Below are 18,516 nucleotides of genomic sequence, written 5' to 3'. Positions count from 1 at the left end.
AAAATAGGTCTGGAGTGATTTGGCTGGGATTTTGATTGATGGCTTGAAAAAGCACTGTCAGTAGGCATGTTAATGTGCCTCACTGCACTGTTTGAATCTGGTTTATTCATTTATTATGTACTGAAAGATCAGACTGTATCACCAAAGTGTGTCACTCAGTTCCAAGCCCTTAATAACCAATGCTGCTGATGCTGATGAATATGAGGAACAGTACTAAGTGCCTAGAACCCTTTACTCTAGGCTAGAATATAGAAGAAAAAAATGCTGCTTTCAGGCTATGGTATCCATATACCACAAGCCACATTATCCCAAACACTTCAATTTGGTACCAAAAGAGATCAGGGATGACCTTTGAAAACAGTTAATAGAAATCAGTTCGTTTTGATTTCTCATCCCAGTTTCTGAGAACTGATTATCTGGCAATGTTATCAATGTTTAGCCTTGAAACTCATACCCAGGCACGCCCTGCCTCCATACTGTCATATGCCCCACCTCACGCTGTCAGTCATGTGCCCCTTAGACTATGTAGAAGTTTCAATTGCATCACTGGCTTCACAGTTGTTTAACCTGCACAGGTGTACTGCTTCATTTCAAAATTCTCAGTATCTGATCCTACTGGAGCACATTGACTGTCTGTGTATAAACATAAATGTTATAAATTTAGTTAAAAAAAAACCCTTATAGTATTTTCCAATTCTAAAAAAAAAATCCATAAGCAGCTTACGTGTCTTTTAGTAAGAGCAGAGATCTGAAATCTCTGGAATTAGGATCAGAATTCAAGTGATATTTCTAAAGAGACACAATCCAACCTCCTACAGAGAATCTGGTGCTTTACTGAACATGATTATGTAGCCTCTATTGTTCTTTCCAGCCTGTCCAAGACTTTGTACAAACTGAGCCAATATTACCAGCAGCCCTAAGGTCATTCACAGAATTCTAGGAAACCAGGAGGGCTCTGCTCTGGTTCTACTGACTTGAAAAGCCACCAGTCAACCTTAATTCAGATGAATGTTATTTTATAATTATTTTTAAAGCCATAATTCTGATATTTCACTAAGATATGCTTACATTTGTACCACATTCAGTAATATAGAATCACCTAAATTCGTCTCTAAAAGCCCCATGTCTTCATCTTCCCTCACACAGTAATCCCTCTGGGATTATTTTTAATGAATATATGATAATAATGCATAGTTAGCGTATCAGTTGTTTAACATAGTCAAGAGAACAACCTTCTTAAGCAATGTGAGAAATGTATGTATGGAAAAATACCCTCTAAATTATGTTTACAGTTGAATGTGCTCAATGAAACTCTGTCCCATGGGTCCCTCAAGGTCAGTTTTTATCTGGCCCACACCTCCATTTTCACAAATTGTGAATTTCACTATTGCAAAATGAAGGGCGTCTTGCATAAATAAAGACACAAGTAGGAACAATTCCCAGCACCTGCTGTGGCCCATTCTAAATGGCTGCTGTTGTCTGTTGCAGTGAATGATGATACCACTGTGCTGGAATCCACTCTTTTAATTGTTACTTATTTGGGGGTCACAAGAAATGGGGAAACAAATGGCTTGACCACTTACTACACATCAAGTTACTAAATGAAACACAACTGCTTTTGATGTCTCAATCAGTAACTCCTTTCCTTTAACATCCATCCTCGTCTGTGCCCTTCAGCAGAGAAGAGTCCCATACCTGGTACTCACCCAAGGCCTACTCTTTTAGTGACAGGCAGGGACTTTGGTGTCAATCTTGGTACACTATCTTCCTATCTTCTGTTCGCATTCAGGCTATTCTCAAATGTTTCCAATTTTACTAAGGAATACTTAACCTCCCCCCACCACACACACACACACACACACACACACACACACACACACACACACACACACACATCACTATTAGTACGACTCTCCCTCTAGCTAGAAGAGATGCTTACTCAGACATCACCTGCCACCTGCCTGTATCACTTATCAGTACTACTCTCCATCTAGCAAGAAGAGATGCCTACTCAGACATCATCCCTGAGTCTTGCCAGTCCAAGCCATCTCCACCGAGCAGACAAGGTCAGTGCTTTCAGGTATGAACCTGACCACATCACTCTTCAGCATTAAGTCCAAAGAGTCAAACCATGAAAATGGTTTTCAATGTCTTCCCTGTCCCTTCCTCATTGTGGTTCAGTTCCCTTTGTCTTCCTTGACAGACTCACATCTTGGTATGAAATTTTTCCTTGAGGAGTGCTTTTCTTATCCTCCAAACCAGGTCATAACTTCCCCTGTCTTCCCTGCTCTTTGAGGAATTTATAATCAATACTTACTTGGGTGATTGATAAATATTGGCATCTTTTCTAGAGAGAAAGGTTCATGACCTTTTCCATGCACAGCTCAAGCTTCTGCCATGCCTCCTACTTTAGAGATGGTCCGTGGATGTGTATCCCACCCCTTGAATGGAGAGGAGGGAGCTAGACAACTTACCGCACTCATGAGCGAGTCCAGGACGCTGACAGCAAACGCTGTCCCACATGCAAAGGGCTGCGTGAGGTACAGCTCTGTGTCAGGGTCATCATCATCATCTTGGTCCAAAAACTGAACATTAGTATCGTTCACTAGAAAAGGCATAAAGTAAGAATTAGCACTGAACACTATACATGTGTTAGTGAAGCCAGAGATACACTAAGTGACTGACTTAGAGAAACTGAAGTTATGGCAAAGGAAACAAGCATGGCGAAGCTGTTGATGGATCTGGGGATTGGCGAGCAGTGGGACTCGATGGACTGCTCCTACAGGGCTGTTTTAACTTCGGAGACCTGGAGAGCAATGAGGTCAAGCAGGCTTGCTCCATGGCAACTGCCAAGAACTGGCAAGTTAATGGCATTGACCAGTCCTTGCTGCAGTTTTACAGTCATGACCAAGAAACACCCTAGGGCATTTCTTGGTAGCCAAAATCCTCTGAGAGATGGACATAATTCGATGAAAATAGCCATGCTGGAATGGTAAAGTTAGCCACAAAGGAAAAATGCAACTTATTTAGAAGGAAAAGCAATGGACCAGAAACACAGCAAGGGCAAATGGCAAGGAATTTGCCCTCAGGTAGGACCTATAGCTAGCCCCAAGGACGGGCCTGGGTAGTACCTGGTGTGCCTGGCCTCTGAACCCAGGCCCATACCTTACTGAACATTTGGGAATGGCTCCTGGCTATCTCCGGCTGTTTTCCAACTTCTTTTGCAAGGCTCTACACACTCTTTCCCCTTCTAAACAGCTCTGTCTTCGCTGTGTTCTAGAAGACATGGCCAGGGCAAGATGCCTTCCTTCACTGTCATCTGAGGAGCCCCTAAGGACTCCTCCTGCATGCACCCAGACTGATGCACTGTGTCCTTCAGATGCCTTTAACTTATAAAAAATTAAATGACAAATGAGCTTCTATTCCTATCTTGGCCTCAGAAATGATCCATTTTGCAGAGCAAGTAATAGGGGGAAGTGTGGGGAGCTGGGGAGAGGCACACTTGTGGTTTCTGGAATAATTAAGGTGGTCTTAGGAAGAGAACAGATGAGATTTCCCAGCTCTGATGTCTTTCTGAATCTATCTGCAGCTAATTCTCTTCCCTAGAGTTAATGTTTTAATTTTTTTAAAGGAACTTTCTGGACAACTTTCCTTTAAAAAAAAAATACAAACAAACGATTAAAAAAAAGCACCAAAACTTTGTTTATTGAGTCAGAATAAATGATAATAGGATAAAAGGCTTGGCGTGGAATTATTTTTAAATGACACCATCTTTATCCCCTCTGGAGAATGACTCTAATGGAAGGAAATCTTTGCTGTGATTTTTTCCAAATTTGGTCACATTGGGTCCCAGTTGTTGTCTCAGGGGCAAGTGGATTGCAGGATGGTGGGCAAAAGTCTCAAGTCTGGTTTTGTCACCCACTTCTTTGGCAAAGCATTTCATGATCCTACAGCTAAGTTGCTCTCTTGTGAAATGGGGAAACTATGCAGTCTCTCATGAGGTAGCTCAGAAATTCCTAGGAGACCAGATTTGGTGAGTTTTCTCCAGGACCCAGGGCATGCTGTGCACTGGATAACTGGAGGCTGATAACACAATTGTCTATCAATCTGTTACATTAGGGAAATGTCTAGCACCTCTCTGCTCCTCTCAGAGACAGTAAGATTTACTTATGAACCCTCCAAATGGTTCTGTTAAATTGAATCATGTTTGGCCCTAAGCTGCCTCCATACCCATTTCATGTTTGATTAAAAGTGTCTCAAATGGCTGGGTGGTGGTGGTGGCGGCGGCGGCGGCGGCGGCGGCGGCGGCGGCGGCGGCGGCGGCGGCGGCGGCGGCGGCGGCGCACGCCTTTAATCCCAGCACTTGGGAGGCAGAGCCAGGCGGATCTCTGTGAGTTTGAGACCAGCCTGGTCTCCAAAGAGAGTTCCAGGAAAGGCGCAAAGCTACACAGAGAAACCCTGTCTCGAAAAACCAAAAAAAAAGAAAGAAAGAAAAAACAAGAAAAGAAAAAAAGTGTCTCAAACGTCGTGAACTGTAGCCTTACTCCATGTGGACATTGTATAACCTACCCCTATAATAAGTAGCTCTGGCTCAGCCGATCACAAGTGGCCTAGTGTTCAAACTAGATTCAGGTAAGACAGACTCCACCTGTAGCCCTGGCCAGGTTGTCTCCATGCCTCATTCTTCTGTCTCATATTTCACTTCCTTTCCTCAGGAGTGTGTGTGTGTGTGTGTGTGTGTGTGTGTGTGTGTGTGTGTGTGTGTACACCCTGCTCTCATAGTGGGCCAAATATGAGGAACTACTTTGTCCTACTTTAGAATTGTAAATGAAGTGGATTCAGCTTTCTAAAGCAGGCGCTGAAGAGATGGTGGCAATTGAGAACACTTGCTATTCTCTCAGAGGACTGTGTTAGCTTGCTAGCACCCACACCTTGATCTACCTGACACTCCTCCAGGGAACCCCACATGCTCTTCTGTCCTCTGCATGCACATGAGGTACATCCACACATGCAGGCAAACACTAAACATTTTTAAGATTTTAAAAACCACGCTTGTGGAAATTTTGCCTTAGCTTTTTGCTCTCCCTGTCTCTATCTTTCTTCTCTCTCTAGGCAGTGTCTCCTGTATCCTAGGCTGGCTTCAGACTCACTGTGTCGTGGAAGATTATAGGCTGAACTTCTCCTCCACCTTTGCAGTGTAGGGATCATGGGTGTGGACTACCACACCCTGTCGATGAAGTGCTAGGGACTGAACCTAGGGCTTTGTTGATGTTAAGCAATTGCATGTAAAGCACTCTGTCAATGCTACCAACTCAGCTAAATCCCAAGTCTATAATTTTTGTCTTTTAATATTCCAACAGTATGTTGTGAGGTCCACAGTATGTCTGCTCTGGGAATCAGAAAATGTAATCAGAAAATGACATACATTCGACTATGGTTTTATCTATTCACATCAGCTGATGGTGTTTGCGTCATCATTTGTACTGGAGCAGTATCCCCTCTCTCTTTACAGAGAGATGAGGGGAAAACCATCCTACGTTATTAGCATGGCCTGAGTAGGAAAAACAACTCTGGACTTGAGCGATGCCGGCTATTGGAAGGTGTCAAGGCAAGAGCAAGTTTCAGTGAAAAGCCTGCCTGTTGTTCTGGAATGCCCAGTCCCAGGAAGATAGCAGCTGGAGGCCCCCTGCCCACTTCCCAGAATAGCAACTACCTGGGTAATAATAAGAGGGGACAAAAACATTGCCCCACCATGCATGTGACCAAATATAGTTGGGAAATAGTGAGTTAAGCTGCAACAAACAAAGTTCTTCCTCATGGAAACATCGGGAGCCTTTGCCAGGGGAGTCTCAGAACACATGAGGACTGGAATATATTGCAGTCTTCAAATGTGTTTGGCCTGGGTAGCCTCTGTGTCTTTGTGTGTGTTCGGGTTTGGATGTGTTCATATATGGATGTGTTTGTGTACAGGTGCACGTAGAAGGTAGGGGTTAACATCAGCTGTCTTCCTCGATCATTTTCTATATTACTTTTTGAGGCAGGGTCTGTCAACTGAATCTGTAGCTCACCGATTCAGCTAGACTCCCTGGCCAGCAAGCCTCAGGGATCCTTCTGTATCTGTCCCCAAGGGCTGGAATTACAAGATGTACACTGCCATGCTCAGCCTGGATGTGCATGCTGGGGATCAGCACTCAGGTCCTCACGATTGCACAACAAGCATGGCTTTACCCCAGGCCTGTCTCTCCAGCCCCGTTTTAAGGGGCATTTTGCTGGAGTAATATCACACAGCACACAGCCCAGGGCAGATGACATTGCAGGGGTGAAGTGGGAGGAGGAATGGTATGAGGATCGTGGTGTGACTGCGGGAGAGAGAAACTAGCCTCAAGAGCAGAGGGAGGAAGTAGCCTGAACTCTAAACGCAAAGGAAAAACTCGGGTGTGGGAGAGTGCTTGGGGGACTTGATAACCGAATTGCTGCCTTGCATTTGGAGCACCAAGCTTTTTGTTTTCCTTTTCCACTAATCAAAATCAGGATACCCTAGTTAGTGAGTAGCACACGGACTCCAAATGCAAGAGAAAGTCTTGGCGTGGATGTTTTCGGAAACTGTGTAGGTATCTGTGTGGGAGACGCTTGGATGACTTTTCCAAACAGTGGTCTGGGGCACATGAGCTTCCCTGGTCTTTTGTGGTGCTATGGTTCTAAGAAGAGTGATGGAGAAACCCAGGCTTTTAGCCAACAATGCTAAACATGAAAAAGATACTTCTCCTACTGTGGGAAACAGAAAATAGTGTGGTACTCCTTGACCTGAATGAATGTGCCCTGATAAATAGCTCTGTCTAACAACCACGCAGGGCTGCATGGTGGACAATTTATTTCTTCATTTCTAGACACCTCACAAGCAAGATTACTGGGTTAAAAGCCTCCTCTCTTATTTTGAAATATATTTGGGGGGTCAAGAAAATGGAGCCTTCATTTCATCGGTGAGTCATGCGAAGGCAGGTGCTCCCCACTCCTCCTCCCACGTCTCTGCCGAGAAGCCCCTTTGCTATGTCTATTTAGAAGATCAGTCTCCGGTGCTGAGACCTGCTGCTGATGGGCGCCCTTTGTGGGTTATTAACCAAGTCATGGGGAACCATGGAAGGGCCTGACAAATGCAGCCATGACCAGGGGCCTTTATCTTCCAGATAAATCCACTGTGAATCTCCCTGGGGGTGGGGGGGGGAGGAGCTTTGGGACAGCGGGGTGGGGGTCAGAGAGTAGGTCCGCCAGCCTGTTCTGCACCCTTCTTGGAATCTGGCTTTAGTAAGAAAAGATCCCCTGGGAACCAGCTGCTTTTTATGGCTTCAGAAGCAGAACTTCTGAGAAAGGGCCTGGTAGGGGGAAAAAAGGCAAATAAAGTCAGAATAAAGAAAAATAAACAGCTGGAGGGAAGGCACTGTCTAGGATTTCTTATCTTAAAATTTTTATAGTTTTCCTTTGACTTCCTCTGAGAGCTGTGAAGACATGTCAGTCAAACTGACAGCATGTTGGAAGAGGAATATAGGGAAGAGGCGGGGGAGAGAGGGCACGTGTGGGATTTAAAAGAGAGGGAGAGAGAGGCTTGGGCCACAGAAAATGAATTAGAGCAGAGATGCTTTGGAGCTACTGCCAGGTCAGATGGGTGTGATCAAAGGTTTACTGATGCTGTGTGGGGAAAAAAATCATTAAGAAAAGGCCAGAACAAGACAGTCGATTCCAACCAGAGCCACAAATAAAATACATTCAAAGCAGTGCCATGGGGTAGCCTTTCTGTTACAGCCAGCGAAATGAAGGGGAAAAAAGCCAATGAGAGTTGGAAACACCAAGATCAGAACAAAAGAAAATACTGATGTCAAGAAGACAAGCACTTCTTACCCAACTCCGTTATCATTAGAATGTGCGTCCCACTGTTTTTTTCCTGATTGACTGATACCAAAGGCAACTTGCCCGGCTTAGCTAATTGGATACAGCATTTAAGGGTCAGGGAAAGGGAGTGGAGGGAAGTACAGAAAAAAAGAAAGAAAAGAGTGAGGGAACAATGGGGGACGCATTCTCAAGCTAAGCCACCTGGACGATATGTACCTGGAGGGGGAAGAGCCGTTTAGTAGTTGTATAACTTCCCACAGGGTACCAGAGAATGGCAGGGACAGGTCAGAAGTTGGGTTTTTACTGGCTACAGGTTATAGCCTTCAAACCCTGTGCACTTCATTCATATTTTGGCCATTTTTTGAAAATGACCTTTGGCGAGACTCTATCTGGGATAGGGTCAAGGTGGGGCTACTGTACAGTGGAGCAAACAATCGTTTGAGCCAGTTCTCACAGGGGATCCGCTCTCAGGTGGGATTGGCTTAGTCCGGAGGTTCTGAGTAGGGTTTCAACTGTAGGAACCTTTGAAACAGAACACCCAGAAGAGGCACCTTCAGGAAGAAGCCGCCAGAAGGGCCCTTGCCTCCTTTCTTTCCCATTCCCAAATGGATGCCCCAATTTCAAAGCCATTCTTGTGCTCTTTTGAAAACAGTGGCCGGAAGGAAGGAAACTTTCTATTTCTCTCCTGGGAAAGATAGAACAGTTTGTCCTTCAAATAATCTGCTGTATCTCTAATTGTACCTCACCTTCACTACTCCACTATGAGGACCAAAGGGCTAAAGAACAGGCCAACCTCCCCACATTCTCCATGGTCTGAAAGACAAAACCACCCACCCACTGAGCTGACAATGACTCCCTACCGAGTTCTGTGATGATGGGGATGTTGACTCCTGTTGTGATGGAAGGCTGGCGCAACATTCCATGCACTGGGCTGTTGTCAGGAGATGATCTGTCCATTCCAGGAGGTGTGAATCCTAGTGGAGAGAAATTCAGAGAAGTAGAAAATCTGGAAATGATAAAACTACAGCATACATACAGAACCCTTAAGATGCTGTGTACACATTATTGACAGGCAGGTCACCAATTAACATAAGGTAAACTCTGAGGGGTTTTGTTTGTTTGTTTGTTTGTTTTGTTTTTTAAGGACATTATAGGAAATACACTTGAAGCAATTCTAACTTAATCTGACAACTTCCTAAAATTCCAGACATAACATTATATATCCTACTTATAATTCCCCTTCTCCTACAAGTAGTTACCACTCACTGTGTCTAGTTGCCCTTAGGAAGGCAGGACTATGTGACATGCAAAATGCTCTGGCTCATGGAAAGTGAGTGAAGAAACACACATCACTTCTGGTCTAAGGCTTTGTCTTATCCTTCTCTTTCCAAACCACATCTAATATGGAGTCATGGGTCACTATGGAGATGGAATCTGGACAGCAGCCTCAGACAACTGCCCTGACCCATAAAACCTTCTAAGGGGAAAAACAATGATGGCTCTTCCAACCACTGAAATGTTTCATGTGTTGCTACCATGGCCTAGCCAAACTCATTCTGACCATTCTCCTCAGCCAACTGATTGCATTTCCTTCTGCTCTTGAGGAACTTAGGTCCTGGGTTTGACATGGTTCCGGCTGGTGAGACGTGAGGGCAAATCTGCCTGGAGGCTTTCGGCAACTGTTCCTTGGTCTTAAAAAGACATGCAAAGGAAGACACCTTGTTTGATCCCCCTAGACACTGTTTCCTATGTCTACACTTCCTAGACCCACAGCATCCATCTTCCTGGAAGGATGAACAGCTATTGAATACAAAAGTTACCTGCTGCTACTGTCTGAAACACATGAACTATGAACCAAAGGCTGAGGGGCCCCCAATTAGATCAGGCCCTCTGAATAGGTGAGACAGTTTTGGCTTGATCTGTTTGGGAGGCATCTAGGCAGTGGTACCAGGTCCTGGACTCATTGCATAAATTGGCTGTTTGAAACCTGGGGCTTGTGCAGGGACACTTGGCTCAGTCTGGGAGGAGGGGACTGGACCTGCTTGGACTGAGTCTATCAGGTCGATTTCAGTCCTCGGGGAAGGCTTTGCCCTGGAGGAGGTGGGAATGAGGGGTGGGCTGGGGGGAAGGGGAGGGGGCAGGAGGGGGGAGAACAAGGGAATCTGTGGCTGATATGTAGAACTGAATGGCATTGTAAAATAAAATAAAAGGAAAAAAAAAAAAGAATTAGCCTTGAATTCCTGAGGTAACCGACCTGGCAATATCAAGACATCATGAGATTCATGAAAAAGGTACGATTTGAAATGGCAGGTTTAGTAAGAGCAAAACTTTTTCCAGCCAAGTCCACTGAGCACCTTGTTAAGGATGCAGGCAAAGACACACAAAGATGGGAAAGATCTTCACATCATGCCTGCGCTCCTTAGAAGTTCATTTTCTAACTGAAGCGCACAGCAAATAGATCTGTCAGCTGTGTGCTATTATTCTCTTTGGTGTGTTTTTAACTTTTATTTAATTAAAAAAATATTTTTGGAGATAAGGTTTTTGCAATGTAGCCATAGTTAGTCTGAACTCACTCAGTAGATCTGGCTAACCTCGAACTCACAAAGATCTGCCTGCCTCTGCCTCCTGAGTGCTGGGATTAAAAGTGTGCGCTGCTGTGCCTGATTCCTTGGTTTCTCATCTTATCTCATTTATATGGGCTTACCAATAAACAAGGGACTTAAAGGTACAAAGATATTTGCTTGGCTTCCAAACCAAAACTCTGAATTGATCATAGGACCACATTTTACAGTCACCACTTAGTCATGGGACAAGGCTGGGCTGAGTCTGGCATTTGGGTAATGTCTGGTGCTCAGTAATTGCCTATCCTTTGGGAGGTTCACAAGAACAAAATGCCAGAGACTTTTGAGGGGGCTTTCTTATTTCCTGCTCTTCTTTATTTAAATATCCTATCAAGTGCTATACTTTCAGGAAGAACAAAAAAGTATCCATTCCCGATTGCACTTAATTTTTTTTCAGTATTATGACACCTCAAACAGACCAAGTTACATTCAATGAGTTAGTGTTCATTCTTCCTAAACTTTGGAATGTGTCTATTTTCCAGCCAACCGCATAACCAGGAGCATGCATTTTAAATGCTAGCTGTTTTCTTCCCTTCGAACAGTGAAGGGGAAGAAATAAACTGTTTTCATCAGAAGTGGCATTCAAAAGCATGAAAAATTGCAAGTGACAGCTGTGCGGATTCAGTGGATGTGACGTTTTTGACTTTCTTCAACTTGACAAGTGAACACCTTACATCGGTAATGCTATATGCATAATACATGGCCTGTATTTTGACATCTACCATCAGACGCTGCCTGGAGAAAATATGGGTGTGTTCCTCAAGGAGTAGCACCCATAAAGCAGGCAGAGATACAGGTCACACGGTATTAGGATAGCTGTATTTCATTGCAGAGCCTGCAACAAGCCGAAGCATCCTTTTATTTTATCTTATTTAAAGATTCCATTTTCAGCTGTGAAAAGACTCAATCCCTTTGTATGAAACCTTCATTAGGAAGTGGCATGCTTGCTTCCTAGGCCTCTTTCACTTTCCTTTCATATTCCATTCCCCACCCCCCCACCCCCAGACTCCAAGGCTGGTTCCATCAGCATCAGCAACTGACAAACTGATGGGTAGCCAGATACCCTTCACCTGAAGGTCTGTCTCTCCATCTGTGACCCCAAGAACAGGGTACTAATGTTGACAATGAGAACTTTAGAAATATCACACCTCCTCCTACTTTGCAATGTTTCTGCCCTCACACTGGGTTTGCAAAATTAACAAAAATATAATTTTTTTTCTTTTCCTCTCATAGTCGTAGTAAGGACTCAGACTTGATTAGCATTGTTTCCTCCCTTAGGGGCCTACTGTAGGAAAACTATGTTCTCAAGTGCCGGGTGTTGCAGACTTCCTAAATGACCTGTATTCCATCTGAAGGAATGAAGCAGGAGAATACCTTAGATCCCATCATTCTAGTCATGGTTGACAAAGCAGGTCTTAACAATGTTCAGGTCTCCACCCCTTTCATCGATGGCATCACTTTACATCTCTACATCAAATAACACTGCTGTTCTGTTTGCACAAGCTGGGACATGAGGTATATACACCAGGGATCTGCAGCCAGAGACCAGAAAACCCGGGAAATGCTCCAACATGGGAGACAACCCTCCATTCTGCCCAAAGAAACCATTAAGGATGTCAATGTTAAAGAGCTAGACTAAGAAACCTCAGAAAAGATTCAGGTGAATTTGTGGACTGCCCAAGTTCTTCTTAGGCTCTTGATTCTTTAATATGTTAACACCGTACTCCATGGAGCTAGATATGACTTCCCTAGACTACCTCCTCACCTTCCAGGGAAGCCCCACCCCTAGTCCCAGTCTTCAGAGGCCCCTGTGCCTGGCATGCATCTGTGTTATCCACTGAGCATCAAGCATCACCACCTTGACTGACCCTGTCCCGGACCAGCCATTCTCATTTCATGTGCCATGGGAGAGTATTAGGCCAGAGAGTTTGCTGTTTAGCTGGGATTCTGGCTTATATTTAAGAGGCCTGACACCTAAGAGAAGAAATAAAAGGGACTAGTGAAGAACACAGCCTTGAAGCTGGAGGTCTTGGGTTCAAATTCTGGTTCTTTATTTTCCAATGTCTGTTAATTCTTTAAAGATATTTTTACTGCATTATTTTGTTATTTGGCTATTCCAGACATGTGTACAATAAATTTGATTACTCTCCCCAGTACCCTTTCTTATCTGCCTCCTACTCTTCTCCATCCCTTTCTCAGATTCCTGATTTTTGGTTTTGCTTTTCGACTCATTTTGTTTAATCAGGGCCACCTGTGTGACCACTGGATTAGGACTATCCATTGAAGCTTGGTGGGATGATCAGGGGTTACATGACTGAACATTATGTTTCCCCTTGTCATTGAATCTACCAGAAACAAGTAGTTCAGTAGTGAAGGGTAGAGCTCTGAGTCTCGCCTTCATGCATGCCTGACTGTTGCTTGGTCCACGAGGGGTAGAACTCTGAGTCTCACATCCATGCATGCCTGATTGTTGATTGGCTTCTGAGGGTGTAGAGCTCTGAGTCCTGCCTCGATGCATGCCTGACTCTTGATTGGTCCATTCTTGTACAGGCGTCTATAGCTGCTCTGAGTCTATGACACAATGGCTGAGTTTTGCAGAGAAGATGTTATTTCACATCCCTTCTTATTTCCAGGCTCTCACATTCTTTCTGTCTCCTCTTCCATAATGTCCCCTTAGAGAGGACAATACACATGACTTGGGTTGGCTTTGTAGATATAAGCACAGCACAGTTAATAATCTCTCCAGGTCTCTGATTCTTCATCAAAAGTATCCCTTATACAGGGAATATGGAAGGCTAAGGTAAAATGTGCCATACTTAGGATGAAGTAAGCACTCAAAAATGCTGTCCACCAATGACAATGTTATACTAGATACACAACAAATACCTGTGGAGAGGACGAGCATCTGCCAAGACCCTTTCCTATGGGTAAAGAACTGAAAAGCATTTAATAGATTTTTCTAAAGAAGAATTTGTCTTAGAAAACTAATGAGAATCATAGCATGTGTTTTTGTTATAAATAGATTAGTCCTGCAATAATAATAATAACAACAACAATAAATAGTAATAATAATAAGATATCTGGGAACATCTCAAGAAGGAATCTGGATATTGGGAAGGCTAAGGTTTTCTTCAGATTTATAGGAAGCTGGTGGCCAGCTTCTCACAGGAAAGGCAGTTAATTCCAAAAAGCAACTGCTGATCCCTTCTAGAAATTTCTCTTTTCTAGACTTAATTTCTGGCCCCCTTTAATTGGAAGTTATTTGTTCTTTGGGCTCCTGAAACTGTCTTTATCATTCTGTTTTTTTTTTTTTTTTTTTTTTGTCTGGCACCTATGTTCTGGACACATCATCCCTGCTGGACTGAATGGAAGGATCAGCCACAGCTGACCTTCTCTGGATACTGGTTGTTTCATAGGCTGAGCAAGTGAAGTCTCAGCCAGAGAGAAGAGAGGAAGGTGGTGTATTAGTTAGTGAAAAGTTCAGAGCATTGTACTTTAGCGAGGGTGGCTTGGAATGAAAGAATTTAACACAAGAACTTAGATGGTTCCTACCAAGAGCTAAGAGAAAAGACAGGAAAAGGTGACATCAAGGTTTTCATTGATTAGAATGTTGTTTCCTCCCACACCTAAGGCTCAGGGAACATTGAGGACGAGGGGGTGGAAAGATTGTAAGAGTCAGAGGATCAGGACATTTGCTGTGAGGTTATGTCTCCTAGGAAAGTCAGAAGTTATACTCATGAAGTTCTACCAACATGTTTGCCCAAAAGTGAACTGAACAAGTATGACACCAATGGACAAGCCAAACTGTATGGAGAGAAGTCTATGAGGCCTTAACCCTGTGCTAAGAACTATAGGCAACTAAAGAAAGCTAGGAATGTGAGCACCGGTCCTCCCTAGGGAAGAGCATGCCAGTGGTTTCCAGTGCCAAATGGTCAGCCCTAAAAACATACAGATAGGTAGCATTATACCAACTGAACAGGTTATATTTAGGAATATATATGTATATGCATATATTCATACAATAACAATTAATTTTTTAAAGGCCATGAATTTGAAGGCAAGTAGGGGAAGGGTATTTATATACATATGAGAGGGCTTGGAGGGTAGAAAGGTAAGGGAGAAATGTTGTGATCTAATTGTAATCTCAAAAAGTACAAAATTACTCTTGAATTAAAAAAGTAGAAAAAGAACTGAGTATAAGCATGCAAAAAAAAGTTAATTATTTCTGACTGATGGTGTATACATGCATGCTGGGTTTTGCTGCATCTAAGAGACCAGGCACAAGTTATTTATGACTCAGCCAAACTAGTCAACCAGAAAAGAGCTCTGTGGAGCAATGCAGGCTGAGGGTGCTAGAAAGGAGCAAAGGCCCAGTGTCACTCTCTTACGGGCTTCAAGGCAAAGGGAAGGATGCCGTAGAGATCACTGATTACTGTAACTGAGAATGATGAAGGAAGACTGGGATAGCATGGCAGGGGCACTGTGTTCTCACAACCTAGCTTCTCACAACCATCCTAAATAAATACGCCTTTGTTGAAGAAGAAACTAGAGCCCATTCATGACCCATAGAGAGGGTAGGCAGTGTGCCTCAGGGATGTCAGATCTGGTTAGCAGGTCTCAGGTCTAAACCAAACCTGCTTCCAGGCTCCTCTAAACTAACCCTTGCTTCTCACTGTGCACCAGACGGTGCCCAAGGTGCTTTCGTGGCTCATTCCAATGATGGCGCCTCACAACTGTATGAGCTGAGAGACCAGTTAATATTATCACTTTTAGAAAAGGAAAATGGTACTGGGAAGAGTTGAGTAGTTGAGATCTGGGAGCCACAGTCAGATAGTCTGACTTAAGAGTCCATGTATAGGCCGGGCGGTGGTGGCGCACGCCTTTAATCCCAGCACTTGGGAGGCAGAGGCAGGTGGATCTCTGTGAGTTCGAGGCCAGCCTGGGCTACCAAGTGAGTTCCAGGAAAGGCGCAAAGCTACACAGAGAAACCCTGTCTCGAAAAAACCAAAAAGAAAAAAAAAAAAAAAAAAGAGTCCATGTATAACAGATAATCCAGTGGTGAACTCCATGGCATGGCTGTGTAGCTGTGTGATGCCCTCTCTCTCTCTCTCCTCTCTTTCTCCCTCTCCCTCTCCCTCTCCCTCTCCCTCTCCCTCTCCCTCTCCCTCTCCCTCTCCCTCTCCCTCTCCCTCTCCCTCTCCCTCTCCCTCTCCCTCTCCCTCTCCCTCTCCCTCTCTCTTCTATCTTCTCTTCTCTTCTCTTCTCTTCTCTTCTCTTCTCTTCTCTTCTCTTCTCTTCTCTTCTCTTCTCTTCTCTTCTCTTCTCTTCTCTTCTCTTCTCTCTCTCTCTCTCTCTCTCTCTCTCTCTCTCTCTCTCCCTCTCCCTTACCTCTTTCCTCAACCCTGGCAAGCAAGTTTGAGACACAAGTCAGTCTAACTTTTTTTATTGTTTTCACTTTTAAACAATAGTGCATAACAACTGGGACCCATTGCAGTCAGGCTTAACCTGCTTTGGTGTAGCAGCATGCACAGCTCAGTATGTATAATAAATGCTTTAGTACAGTACTTTTCCATGGGGGAAACACAAAGTACTTCCTAAATCTTCCCTAGTTAAATCCCCAAGCCTTTCCAGGGAGAGAGGGAGATGGAAATTCTTATCAATCACCTCCCTTAGACTAGATGGAGAAATGAAGGTAAGTGCCTCCCCCATCCCCATAGATTTAACATAAAGGAATTGGCTCGAAGGGTGAGCCAAATTATCTTTTATTGTGTGCATATAAATGATGGTTAGAAATCCATATGCTACGTTAAACTAGGGAAATAAATTAGGCCCAGTCATGGAGGTTCGCTAAGACAGGTATTCAATATGAAGTTGTAAAAGGAAAGATCACCGTTAAAAATGATCTATAAAGACATGTTAAAAATCAAGAGAAACATCTCATGTTACATCATCTACGAGATGAATTAGATTTTCTGTTAATGCCAGCAAGAAAAAAAAATCCCCAAACCAAATGTCAGATGAAGTGAGGATCAATAAAAATATTTTGATAAGTAAATGCACCAGTGCTATTTAACACATGATTGGCAACTCCTGAAACATCAATTATCCAAATTTCCCATTGCTGCTTATGGGAAAATTATGCAGATTAGAACTTGATTAGGCTTATATCATGAGACTCAATTTAGACTTTTAATCTATTAAGCTCCAATAAATGAGGCATCTGAATAGCTCCCCTGAGCAACTACAGTAATAGCCACAGCAGTTATTTCTGCAGTGGGTATGCCAACAAATTTATCAGCAGCCCAAGTAAAGAAAATTCCATGTTGGAGAGGAGCAATTGCATTCTAACTTGGAGGGGCAGAAATAACCCATGTCTATAGGGTTGGTTGAGGAAAGAGATTTTTGGGAAGAGCTACCAGAAAATTCCTGTCAAAAAGAAGAACTTTTGGTTAACCTTGCAATAGATGTATATATTTTTCACAGCTTTTTCAATGGCTTCCAATGCTGGAGTCTGGCGTCAAGGATTTGTGCAGTTAAAAAAAATTAAAAAGAGATTATTTACCGAGGTGACAAGTTCTCTTGACATTGCCCAAAGGTGACTCCAACTGACCACTTTCTGGTTTGCAGCCCTGGGTGGCCAGAGCCTCCAACCAGGAGCCCTCTCATAAATTAAAATGAAGAGCAATCAAGCAAGACACTTAATATCAACCTCTGCCTGCCACATTATGGGCACACACATAGGAATACACACACACACACACACACACAGACACAGACACACACACACACACAGACACACACACACACACACACACACACACACTGAAGAGTACACAGCCAGAGGACTCTAAACTGGGGCTGCAATGTTCACTAGTATTTACTAGTCCGCCTGGGGATGAATGAGACAGGGAAAATTTAAATTAATCAGGACATGAAAAATGAAAAATTAAGCAGAGCTCTGACATCTGACTAGTTAAGCGTTCTCATTTGGATTTCTATTACACCCAATGGCCCCAACTAGTGCAATCACTAGGAAAAATCCCCACAGAATGGTTTATATGTCACTGATTTCTTTTCTTTTTAAAAAAATGTATTATTAATTACATATATGTGTGTCTAGCTATGTGAGTGTAGGCCACCTGTGTGAAGGTGCCTGCAGAAGCCAAAGAGAGTATCAGATCTGGAGCTGGAGTTACAGGCAGTTGGGAGCTGCCTGGTGTGAGTGCTAGGAACAGAGTCAGGGCCTCGGAAAGAACAGCAAGCACTCTGAACCACTGAGTCATCTTTCTAGCCCATGCTATGGGTTGTTCTATCAAATGACTTCTTCTTCAATCAGTTTCCCACATGCTTGTGACCAGTGACACAATCTGGGCTGGTGCCCCTGCCCCAATTCTTTCTACTTGCAGTAAGTCGCACGGACATCTGTTTCATGCTGTGATTTTTTTTGTAGAGACTGCATTTCATTGGCACTTTAGGGAGCTGATGCAAAAATAAAAATAAAAATAAAAAAATGCCTGATGCTTTTTCCACTTTGCATCTGGGATCTGATTCAAAGCAAAGCCACTGAAACCAGCCAATCAAGGAACCTTCTCTAAAGCTGTTTGCCCAGCATTCTTTATTCTTTGTAAGATAGATTCAGCACTCAGAGAAATCTCACACACATAAAACCAATGTGTTGTCAAGAGTCACCCCAGGGGCTGGAGAGACTGCTCAGTGGTTAAGAGCACTGGCTACTCTTCCAGAGGACCTAGGTTCAATTCCGAGCACCCACATGGCAGCTCAGAGCTCTCCAGTTCCAGGGTATGTGACACCTTCACACCAATGCACATAAAATGAAGTTAAAAAAAAAAAAAAGCACCACCCCTCAAGAAGTCTCTCTCATTAAAGAATGTATGGACTAGTATTTGTCTCTGAAGGGCTGATGAAGGCATGAAGAGGGGCAGAAGGGAAGAAGTGGGAGAGGGAGGGAAGGAGGCAGGCAGGACAAACAGTCACTGTTGAAATACACCTA

At 43.7% G+C, this 18,516-nt stretch overlaps 1 protein-coding gene across 21 annotated transcripts in view; it reads right to left on the bottom strand.

Moving 5' to 3' along the window:
* Kcnma1 (potassium calcium-activated channel subfamily M alpha 1) overlaps positions 1-18,516 on the bottom strand; it is a 710,535-nt gene that overhangs the window by 28,153 nt on the left and 663,866 nt on the right. For 11 of the 21 annotated variants that reach the window (XM_076544630.1, XM_076544638.1, XM_016003346.3 and 8 more), the window contains 2 exons: positions 8,745-8,858; positions 2,475-2,605 (listed from right to left, as the gene is read on the bottom strand). In XM_076544630.1, coding sequence (XP_076400745.1) covers positions 2,475-2,605; positions 8,745-8,858 — 245 coding nt within the window. Of the gene's footprint in view, positions 1-2,474; positions 2,606-7,893; positions 7,975-8,744; positions 8,859-18,516 lie in introns of all 21 variants that reach the window. The other 10 variants (XM_076544629.1, XM_076544631.1, XM_076544633.1 and 7 more) reach the window with 1 other exon arrangement.

Source organism: Peromyscus maniculatus, chromosome 9 (assembly GCF_049852395.1).
Source record: "Peromyscus maniculatus bairdii isolate BWxNUB_F1_BW_parent chromosome 9, HU_Pman_BW_mat_3.1, whole genome shotgun sequence".
NCBI lineage: Eukaryota > Metazoa > Chordata > Mammalia > Rodentia > Cricetidae > Peromyscus > Peromyscus maniculatus.
The sequence above is the reverse complement of the archived record's forward strand: the minus strand, read 5'-3'. Positions and strand labels throughout refer to the sequence as shown.